Raw genomic sequence first — 12,027 nt, forward strand, 5'->3', positions numbered from 1 at the left:
TAACTGAGGAATCTCCTCCCATAGGGAAAGGGGTGATTTTGGGGGGCATATTCTATTTGTTTCGGAAGGCTTATTAGATACATGTGAAAGTCAGTCAACAGGGTTGCTTAATTAATGAGCAAACATTAATTTAGATTGCGAAAGTTAGCCATTCTGTCTAAAATAAGGGAAGGACAAATATTTTTTTTTTTAAGAAAGCAGGGGGTATAATCTGTAATTTACAAGGAAACAAAAGAATAAACATTCTTCAGTTATTTTCTGCCTTGCAAAAAAAGGTGATCCTCTTCCTGAATGAAGTAAACAAAAATTTGAATTATCTGTTAATCAAAAACACTGATTACAATTAATTAAGAAAAAAAGATAAAATAAATTAACATGCATACATTTTTCCAATATGATGTGTGAGTTCAGTTCTACAGACAGATGAGTAACCACGCATATATGATCAGCCTTCCACTGATTTCAGCTAAATCTTGATTCCTCTTAAAAGTATAGATCTGCTGAACTGAAAATCAGGACCATGTTCTGGATTATTATCCCCATTCTGATTTTTCCAGCTTTTACTTTTAAATTTCCTTTCATTCATACTGAATTTGTGCTACTTTTGACTAAAGAAAGTAAACCCAAAAGCTAGCTTTAAGGCTTAGTTTAAAAAAAATATACAGTGTTAGAAGTTATTAGAAATTTCCTTGAAGTTAACAGGCTTGGTGGCTTTTTACTTTTAACATCTTTTTCATAATTTGAGGCTGAGTGACTGTCTTCCAACCACTCCAGTTATCCTGAACATGTTGACTAATCTTTTTTCACCTGCACAATGAGAGGTTAAGGAGAATGATCAGTTTATCTTTGCAACTTCAGTGTATACAAGGAATCTGACCTTCTGGGTTTAAAGTGCCATCTGTGGGCAATAAAGTTATCCATCATGAAGTAATTGTTTCAGTCATTGTTAGATTTGCACACGTTTTAAGGCTTGTTAAACATAACCGACCCTTTGTGGTTTTTACCATCAAATATCATTTCCTCCTGATTCAAACACATTCAGCAAAAATGTATTTTGCAGAGGACACTCCTGCACTGGAAAGAGAGTGCACGTGATTTCTTAATAGGGTCTTCACCTCCCTCTGCTCCGTAAAACGTGGGTCATTCAGTTCAAATGCAGCCCAGGACTTTACTCTTGGTTATAAGCATTTCCTTATGAGTCATCCCATGGAAGGGAATGGGAATACCCACATGCGCACAACTAAGAAGCAATTGCAGAATCCGGATGAAATGCTTAGGAGCATGGTAATACCCAGTGGGTTGACCTTCAGTGTGTCTCCAGTGAAAATGAGCTGACTCTGATCTGCAGCACTGCCTTAACCAGAATATGGCCACCAGCTAACCTCATATGGGATATACAGCTTTACTCCATTTTGTAAGGAAACCTGGGATATCAGTAGTTTTCTTTATTTCAGAGCTCTTCCTGACAAGCTGTTGTATTACCATCTCTTCTAAAGGTACTTCAGGCCACTGCAAGTAAATATAACTTTTTTTTGGGCAAACAGTTGTACCTATCTATAATAATTCCAATTACATCATTACACCAAATCACTCTATTTAAAAAAAAAAAAAAGAGCGAAAAAGGAACTTGTGGTCAACTCTGAAGGGCCATTTAAAGTTTTGATTTACATCTGACCATAAGCAGTAATGGTGACCAACAGGTCCTCCTAGTTTTATCAACACTAAGATTCTCATCAGCATCAATACTTGCATTTATAAGACAGGAAACCTTTCAGGCAGAGTTATCTCAAAATTTGGGTGGTGATTGGAAAAAATTTTATTTTTTTTCCTGCTTGAAGTGTGAATGTCTGGCCTGGTCCTGCCACAGGACTAGAGGGAGAAGGGATCACCCTGGATAACGAAACTGTCTACTTCTGTGACTGCTGGTGGCTGGGGAGAACCGCTACTAGAAGAAGACACTCTTCTATCTCCACAGCAGCAATAGCCTCCGTCTCATCTATGTCACCTGGGTTTCCACTGCTCAGGCACAGGCAAAGCAGGCAGCGCAGTCTGGTTCCTGCACCTAGAGGTAAAAGCACCATCTCCATTGCCTGTACTTAGAAACAGTCCCTAGGAAAGACCTACAGTGCCAAACCATGAGCCACCCTGAGATTCAAAGCAGTATCTGCAGGTCTTTCACATGCCACCTAGGTCCCCGTTCTAAAGGGGAGCTCACGGTCCTTCATACATCTAATTTCACACCACTTCTCTGAAGCAAATCCAAGCGTCACACCTGAAGCCTGCAGAAGAGAAACCAGGACAGCTTATCTGTGAGAGAACAAGGATAAGCTGATAATGCCTTTGTCCCACACTGACGTTGACAATTGTCCAGATGCACGAGCTCATGATCTGAAGCAGCAAAACGTAACCACTATTTCTGTCGAAGCAGAACTTTGCAGGGCAATTAAGGGCCACGGGGGCTTGCAAGAGTTAACAGACACAGGTCCTTGGACTGCCAGGTTGCTTTGTCCCTGTTTCCTGCTGGCTCTTGTGCAAAGAGAGGCACCACGTGTGCTGATACACAGCTGGCAAACAGAACCACACTCCGGGCAGAAGCAGCAGCTCAAGCTGTCTCTCTCCTCAACGGATCTATCACTCACACGTGCCTCTGTTGTGACTGAAAGGTGTTCTCGTTTGCTTTCAAGATCAAGAAACTTGTCAGAAGCTATTACAAAGTACGCATCGATGCATCAAAATCATCAAAGCATTGGTTTGTCCCTTTCAGGTCCAGAAGGGACATTCCGATTATCCAGTCTGATGTTCTACAACACATGCCAAGTGGTTTCCGGATCAAATGCTTAAGTCTGATTAATCTCAACTGTAATTTAAGAATTTAAAGTACCATTAGGACATAACAGCCAGCCAAGAAAATGGATAGGTTAATGGATGAGAAAGCTGGGCTGTTGTATGATACAGCATCGTAATAGAGTCTGAACAGCATAATCTTTATCACAGTACATTAGAAGAGTCCTGGGCAGGCCTTGACCCTGACTCCATGCCCTGGAACTAAAATTTGCCAGCAGGGCAAATGGGTATGCTACTGCCCAAGAAAGCCCTTCACAGGCACAGAAAAATGTGTATGTCTATTATTTGAGCAAGTGCATCCTTTCCCTCTCAGTTCTGGATCTCAGAGCAAGCGATAAGAGTTTATTTACTATCTGTATGTATTTGCTGTCCCTAGATGTGTATACACACCGATATAAGAATAGATGCTATAGAGGCAAAGCAAAACACCCCGTAGCTAAAAACAGAGCAAGTACAATTCTGATAGCACTTCATTAACACCTCTGAGCAATACACGCTATCATGCCAATATGGTCAATAGCTGTAAATGTAAACAAATATGTATTTCCCCAATAATTGCCAAATGTTTTGCCAGTATTTGCCCTAGCTAAGTCAGGCTGTTCTTACAGAAGTCTGTGATAAAGCCATTTTATTAAAGAGCAGAGGATTTTGTTCATTTAAAAATTTAGATGTAGAAAACTAACAAGCTGAAATCACAGTTGGTTATTTGAAATAAATCTGGCTCCAGCTGCTACCAATAGAAATTATTACCATTTCCCATCATACCTGGGCAGCCAAGGCCATGCAGTTCAGTGCGTTGTGCCCACACAACACCTGCGTGAAGGCACTTGCATCACCAGCTCATCAGAAGATTGTGTCCTGTCCGCCCTAAAGTCACCGGGTGACTTCTGGGCATGAGCACGGGCACTTTACGTCATGCCAGTTAAAAATAAATTTCAAAATTTAACATTCAGAGAACCTGAGAGGAAAAAAAATCTTAGTTTCCTCTCTTATCCATCCAATTTTAATAACTCTACAAACTTAGCATCTGAAATGAGCACCTTTGCCACTATCTAGGCTGGCGAAGGTGCTCATTTCATTAGCTATACAAGGAGAAAGCAATTACAGAGAAGTAAAACCAGCCATAATCACAAACTTTTTATTTCCCATTGAGCATATGGATTTGAAAATGGGAATCCAAATGTACAGTCTAACACATCCGTTACGAACCCTCATGGGATCATCACTTTAGTAAACTACACCAAGGGGGCAAAACGCACATATATATGGTGTGCGTTGAGAAATATCACTCCAACAGAGTGAATGCCCAGCTTAAAAAAAAAAACAGGTCTGCTGAGGCTGTTCTCAGCAAGAACTGGTTATAGCAGAGCTAGGCTGTAGCAACACTTCCACAGCCACATTCAGCATAGGTCCGTGAGGCTCACGTACCCCTCCACCTTGACGTCCCTGTCCTGGCCCCTACGGGGAGATCCTGCTCAGGCCGTTGCAGATGAGAAGTGGTCGTGACTCCATCATCTGCCCATCCAAAATTGACGCCGTGTGATCGGCCACTGGCATTCATTCGTGCCTCCACACACAATTAAGCCTGTGCTGCTTACAGGAGCGTAGGTAGCCCTACCCGTATTACATCTGTGAGCCATAATTTAGAATTCCTATATAGAGTAAGGGGTACATTTTCTTGACCAAATTAAATTTCTTTATCAACTTGATACTTAAGATTTGTTACAGATTCCCTGGCAGGACAAGTTCAGCAATATAATAGGATTGAATTGGAAGACTATTTCATGTAGACACACAAACTGCCTACCTGCCCGTAACCTGCCAACTCAGCCAGTTATGCAGGCCTGTCAAATTCATCTAGGGCTATACTATTCATTAAGCTGTGCACACAGAAATAAATTAGGAACTATATAAAAGAAAATGTAAAGCAAATTTGCAATATTTCCACTTTGCTGAAGGCTGCCAATACTATTTCCGATGCTCCTGTAACGCATTTGTCTGGCTAAACTGTCCTGTAATGCTCCAAGACACAAAAAAAAAAAAAAAAAAGACAAAGTCGGGAACTGAGTTTCCATCCACCCTACTTAAACCTGTAAAACAGTGCTATAAGCAAACGCCTTGGGTTCAAAACAAGAGAAAATAACTAATGCAACGCAACAATTTAAACTAGAGAGGTGAGAAGAACCAGAACAGTCTGCACAGAGGACTCCCTTGCAATGGCTTAAGAGGCTAAATCCATTCCACAGTTAAATGACACCTAAACCACAAAGTCTAAGGTAGGTGCACGTGCAGAAAGCTTCTGGCAAGCTTGCCTATGGCTCAATTTACATTGGGAAATTATAATCCTTAATACTTATAAAATAGATTAGGATGAACGTTAATTACAGCACTGCATGAAACAGAGGAAGGTAGGGTTTCACCCCAAACGCTACCAGCGCAACAGACGAAGAAAATTCTCTGTATTATACAACATAATGCAATTTAATCCCACTACGTTATATCCATTTGCCATAAACATAGACAACACCTAAATTTTGGCAGACACTAATTTTAATTTCCTTGACCCTCAATCCCACGGTTTCTCAGTAAATAATAGTGGATTTTAGATCATACTACAAAAAAATTTCCTCTCTGGAGAATTTTATCAGATAACTGCTTCCTGCAAGGTTCCTTGAACCTCCCCTGAAGATCAGATGTTGGACACTGCCGGAGACATGACACGCAGCTAAATAGAGCCCTTGTCTGATCCAGGACGGCAACTCTCACGCTTCTGTTAACATTAGTCCACGGTGATCCTGATGAGAGGTTTCTCCACAGAGGACCGACAATGGGAACAAAAGGGGCAAATTCCTTCGCTCCGTGGCAGGGAAGAATCCCACAGGAAGGACGCTTAAGCGAACTATGTGAAATTGTGAAATGCCTCTCATGAAACGCCCTCGCGCTCATCCCTCGCCGCTCCCCACGCACTAAGCAGGGGGTCCCGTTCCCAGAGCACGGGCTTCCTGAGGGAACGTCCGAGGAGCGGAGACATCTGCTCACGGGTCCCCGGCTCTGTGAGGGCAACCGTGCCCTGCCCGCTCCGCCCCTGCTTCTGGGCACGGCGTGGAAATAATGTCACTGCATTGCCACAGCATCTTCAACCCACTGAAGTGCTAGGAACAGCTTCCTTCTAACCACTTCCCCATCCTTCAGCTGCTCCAACGGCAAAGAGCACCTTGTTTCAAGGCCATGGCTCCAAAAGAGGGAATACGACTTAAAAGGGATTGCATTTAGGAGTGCTTAGTGCCACGTATCAGTGAATGTTGGAAGAGCAGCCCCACCATCTAGAAAAGTCATGCAAACAGAGATCAGCGTCAACCGCATCACGCTGGGTTGTGCTCTGTCTAAATACGTCACAGGGGTGACTTACCATTGCGGATACGGAAAAATTGATTTTGGTAATGAAAATCAACTGGGATTTGATGGAAAAACAACAAGCGGTAGTAAAATCAGGTCATCGTGAACGTGAACCTTTTGCTTCTCCATTAACACAAGCCAAACAGAAGTCTGGGAAAGACGATGAATAAATCGGTTAACTGTTTCACAAACATCATCATCATCATCATCTATAATGGTCTTGAATAATACAGATGCATCACGAGCAAAATCATCCTCCTCTTCATCTTTAGTACGGCACATTTCCACCCAGCGTGCCACAAAAAAAAAACCCAAATACCAAACATGACTTATTACAGAAGAAACAGTCATCCACACTCCCAGTCCAAGTTTCTCCATACATCTCAACGACTCAAGACTTCAGTTTCAGGCAAAAGTACCTCTGAAATGTAGAGTTTCAAATCTCTTCCCCCACACCCTTGTGTTTCTCAATCTGCTGTGGCTTTGCTTAGTTCCAGCATGAATTCATTCTGCCAGTCACAAAAGGCATGACACTGTGCCACGCTTGGCTTTGGAGAGAGCACTAATGTCTGTATTTTCACTTTTCAAACTGCTGCTTGCAGCAACTCTTTTTCTTTTAACTGGCAGGATTTATGCAGTGCTGACCTCCAACTGTGGGGGAATGAAACTGAACTTCTGCATCTCGATAGGAGAAAACTGTGTGGGCACCTTCCTGACAATCACTGGACCAATTTCAGGATGAGCAGTTCCCACGTGGTGGGTTAAGAAATCAGGCCATTCCCAGCTGGGAATGCTTGGGGAAGGTTGTTTCTCCGTTGCAGGAATATGTGTAGTAAAGGTGCACAAGGGCAAAGAGAGAAGAGCCTGATGCTGTCCATGGGTGGAATTCGTACTCAAATATACACAGAAACGTTACCCCACATTCTTACAAATATTGACAGAGGAAAAAAAAGAGACCGCTAGGGGGAAAGTGAGATCTAAAGATACAGCATGTCTGTGGAGGGAGCAGTTTGCTTCTTGCAGGTCTCATACCGATAGGAGAGACTTAACTCCGAGAGCAGAAGTGACTGTGGTTGGGCATCCTACGCTTCATGGCAAAGCTACTCTTGCAGCAGTCTCGGTTTCCATTCCCTCTGGGGCTGCAGCAGGAAGTCCCAACCCATAACTTTGGGGGATTCAAAGGAACAATTTTGCTGATAAAGCCCCACCACAGCCCTGCTGGACACAGACTTCTGAAATGCCAAACCTTAACATTCATCTGCTGAGCTTCTTCCTTTCCCAATCTCAGTCGGACATGAAAACTAGCAAGTTGATAAACATTGTGCTTGAAGTTTCCAAACCACATTAAAGTGTAAGGACTTAGCAACCGTCCTGAAAATCTGGACAATTTCCTTTTGTCCTACACGCCCACGCAGTGTGAAGGGCTACTGGTTTCAGTCTTTGAAGCATCTGACAAAAAATAGGCTCAGCTTGTTTGTTATTGTTCACATGTAAAAAAACCCAACTCACCACCACCAAAAAAATCCTCAAATCTCCCCAATGGCAAATTTTTAGGGTTTTAAATGTATCAGGTGCTTCTGGATATGAAGATCTTTTCTAGGGCACAGGCCCTGATTTCCTCCAGCATGAACCATAAATCTGGAAGATGCTAGCCTAGCCCAATAGAATTGCTCCAGATTTACACCAGCTATAGGAGAATGAAATCTAACTTTGTGTAGAGCATACGGGCAAAACACCTGTCTGGTAAAACATCAGTAAGTGATGTAAGTGATTTTCTTTAGCAATGCCAGAAAGTGTGATACTTAAACCCCATGTATACATTTTCTAAAAACCTGTGTTATACAGCAGGGTCTAACTCTTCTGCCTTATCTGAATGTAGTCTGGAATTTTGAAGGGAGCCCAGTTTCCACAAAGATCCAGAAGAAGTGGGAAACCCAGTTTTTCTGGACTCCATTAAGATCTCCAGCCCTAATCCTGAATTAGACCACTGCAGCTGCGTGTCTGTGCAGCTGTTTCAGTGAGTACTCAAATCAAATTGAAACCTTAATGTATGAACTTCCATCTGAATAGCACTTTCGGAGAAGTCAGGTGAGTTATTGCAAGAAATTAACCTCAGTGCTGATTAGATTTGACCTGGAATTTCTTCCTTCATTTTTTCCAGCTGACCGTGAAATTGAAAAGTCCATCATTCGCTGGGGATTTTGATGATCTAGTTCCAACTGGAATAACTGAGATTTGTATAGCACTGTTCACAGATAAGATTGTAATAAAGTCTGTTTACTTTCTAGCCGCTAATTGTGAGGTGTTGCTTCTGTGTGGAAAACTGGAAATACAGCCAAATTATCAGCTTATGTTTCTGGAAACGTGGCCACATAATCCTCGATCCAGGCTGCAGAATCTGATCTTTTCAGGGTTTAAACCCAGTCCTTCACATTCCCTAACACTACCAATTAAAATTATTGTCATACAAAGTCTAGGATTGGGAGATTGAACTTAATACGGCAACAACATTTTGCATGTTGACCAATATATGTACAGTCTTCAGCATAAATGTATGCAATACAATTTGTGGAATAAATATATACATGCTATAAAGGAAACATATGCGAGTACTATGCAAAAACCAGAAAAAAGTATTGCTCTTTCCCATGATAGCCAAAACATGCACATGCACAGAAATACAAGAGACCCAAAGTGCCCAACACTCACATGTCAAAGAAATATAATTTTCTTCATCTCATTTTTCAAATGGGGACTCTCACAGCTTGTAGCTTGCATGTTGCTTTGGGGAAATTTAAATTATTAAATAGACATATATAAGCTAAAAGTTCTCCTTCTGTTGCTTCCTTACGAAGCTCTTTCCAGTAACTCCTGAACCGCTGTTTCTGTGAATCTCCTCTAGTACCTGTCACTAAATGGAAGCTCAGCAGATGCCCGCAGAGACTGAATTACAAGAGTGGACCATATGGCGGTGATGAATCTAGTTTCATCAAGAACACTTGAAACGGGAAGTGCTGGACAGCCTGAGTAAGGGTTTTAGGTAAATAGGCAGTGAAAGAGGGTGAAATGGGAAGAAAAGCATGGAGAGATGCATGGTACAAAACATCCCACCACTTCACCAATAACTTTGAAACTCTCCGTGCGAATGCAAGTACGGAGAGTTCTACTACTGAACCAGAAGAAGCATGATCAACCTATCTGGGTTGTGCAAACGAAGCTGTGCAAGGATAATTTTCTTTCCAAAAAAAGAAAATGGAACAAAAGCAAAGAGTTTGAAAAAGTCTAAATTCTTGTGTACGTTTAAGGGGGGGGGGGGGGGGGGGGGATATGAATTTCCAGCAAAACAGTTGTAAAGGCACTCAGCCCAACTACAGAGAAGCATCTTTCCGGTGCCGACCCCAGGATGTACATTCCCAGCACCCAGAGCTCCAGGTTTTCCACTAAACAAGCCACTTTTTTCCCATTGGAATTGGTCTAGGGTGCGCACGTCCCTGACAGTCCCTGGAACAGGAAGGTGAACCGGGGTCTCTTACAGCCCCTGGCTCACAGAGTCCACCTTCTCCCCGGGCAGTGGGTTTGCCATGATTTGCACAATGGAAAACCTTTCCAACAGGAAAGAGGAAGCCGGTCCCCTAGCATAGCTGGTCACTGCAGGAGCCCATGTGGGAGCGGGACGCTGAAGTTCAAGCTCAAGCTGTGAAGGAAGCCTGGCAAGGATTTGAACCCACATTTCCTGTATCCAGGGTGGGTGTCCCATGCCTGTGCCTATTTCATCCTGGGCATAAGAACCTCCTTGGCAAAGACAAATAATGTGGGGAAATTAGCACTTTCCTGGGGAAAAGAAAGGGGAAAAAAAAAAAAAAAAAAAAAGAATACCTATATGTCTATACCAAAGTTGATGAATCAGCACTTCCCGAGCAGGAAAACGTCTCGTCGGAGCGGCCCCGCCAGCTCTCCGCCCCGGGCAGCCTCGGGCACCGCGCCGGGGCCGCCCCCGCGGACCGACCCGCCGCCGCGGAGCCGACCGAGCCCCCGGGCTCTCGCTTTGCGGGGGAGGACGGCGGGTCCCGCGGCCGCACCGCTAACCGCGGAAATACCGCGCTGCTCCGCCGCCGGCCTCGAAGCCTGTCCCGGGGCGGGGAGGGGGGGGTGAGGAGCTCGGGTGTTTTCTTCCCCACCCGGGATTTGCTTTCGCTGCCAGCCGGCGGTCTCCAAGGCCGGCGATGCTGCCGACGGTCCCCCGCGGAAGCTTTCCGCGGCCGCGCAACGAGGACGACCGCTCCCCCGGGAGTCCCGTGTGGGACACGGGGAACCCCGGCGCGGAAGGGCTGCGGGGCGAGACCGCCGTTCCGCTCCGCGGGGCAGCCCCACGGGTCGGCGGCCCTGCGGTCCGATGAACCCACGCGGGACCGGCCCTTGCCCGGCCCCCCTCCACGCAGCCCTGCTCCCAGGTGACCAGCCACGCAAGGCTGGGACGCGCTCCCTCCCCGGGCCGGCTCCGCGCTCGAAGTAAAGTAAAACTCCGTTAAGAAAAGCAAATCTGAGCTGATTCATCCCGGCACACGCAGCTCCATCCCGCTCTCCGCGGGGACCCACGCCGGGTACCGGAGCGGTCATCCCCCGCAGGCAGCCCCCACCGATGCTCCGCCGTCCTGCCCGGGCGGGAGGCAGCAGGAGCTGGATTTTCGTGAAAGAAAAGAGCACTTTTTCCGCTTCACGGGCAGAACGGGGAGAGGCTGACACTTAGAAACAAAACGGGCAGGAGAGAAGCCTGCCCTACAGCCAAGATTTGCCTTCTTTCCGCGATGCACCGGTTCGGACATCTCCCGGAACGGCTGGTCCCCCGTGCCCGGGGGAGGCTCGCCTCCCCGTGGGCACCTCCGCCCTGCCCGGAGGGGGGCAGGCACCCCCCGGGGGATCCGGAGGCTTTGGCCACCTTCTGAAAAGCGGGGATCGCTTCCCCCCGACCCTGCCCCAGGGAAGATGGACGGAGGGGAGGCAGGTGCCCGCCGGCTCCAGCCGACAAGCGGGGGACGGCGGGGCCGGGCAGGGGCACGTCGCGGAGAGCTCGGCGCAGAACGGGAGCTGGAGATGGGGCAACGGGGTCCCGGCGGACCCTTACCTGCGAGCAGGAGGGCTGCTCCCAGTAGCACGGTCCCTGAGAGCAACTGGCGGGGCATGGTCCTGCCCGCGGGAACGCAGGGCTCTTCCCCTGCCGACGGCAGCGAGGCGGAGGCGGAGGCGCCGGTTGGGCTCCCACGGGTTCTCCTCGGTACCGGGCTCCTCCGGCGGTGGCGGAGATAACGGCGCAACGCGGCGGGGGATCCGCATCCAGCAGCCCCCGAGCCCTCCCCGCCCGCCCCGGTCCGCGGAAAGGGAGTGTCCGCTGCCGAGCCGCCCTGCCAGCTTCACCTCCCGCGGACATCAGTTACCGACCAGCCCCGGCTCCGCTGATTTATAACTTCTCCACCCCTCACCGCGCACCCCTCCGCCCCCCCACTCCGGCCCACATCCTCCGCCGGGAGCACGCCCTCCCCGGGACGCGTCCCCCGCCCGCCCGCCGGGCTCCTCCGGGGAAGGCGGGCAGCGGATTTGGGATTCCCGAACCAAGGGCTGAGCGCTGGGAGGGCGGGGGGGGGGGGTCCGCTTCTTGCTCCGCAAGAAGACCCCGGCAGCCCCCGCACGCCGTTGCCGGCTCCCGGGCCGGGGGCCGGGTCGGGCCGGTGCCCCGACAGCCTTTACCCGGCTGCCGGGTACGATGCTCGGAGCGCCCCGAAGAGCTGGTCG

At 47.2% G+C, this 12,027-nt stretch overlaps 1 protein-coding gene across 2 annotated transcripts in view; it reads right to left on the bottom strand.

Annotated features, from left to right (window-relative positions):
- Positions 1-11,653, bottom strand: part of FLT1 (fms related receptor tyrosine kinase 1) — a 116,462-nt gene extending 104,809 nt beyond the window's left edge. For both annotated transcript variants that reach the window (XM_052812268.1, XM_052812270.1), the window contains exon 1: positions 11,363-11,653. In XM_052812268.1, the coding sequence (XP_052668228.1) occupies positions 11,363-11,420 (58 nt within the window). In that variant the 5' untranslated portion in view covers positions 11,421-11,653. The remainder of the gene's footprint in view (positions 1-11,362) is intronic.
- Positions 11,654-12,027: the final 374 nt, after the last annotated feature.

This window comes from Harpia harpyja, chromosome 17 (genome assembly GCF_026419915.1).
Source record: "Harpia harpyja isolate bHarHar1 chromosome 17, bHarHar1 primary haplotype, whole genome shotgun sequence".
Taxonomy (NCBI): domain Eukaryota; kingdom Metazoa; phylum Chordata; class Aves; order Accipitriformes; family Accipitridae; genus Harpia; species Harpia harpyja.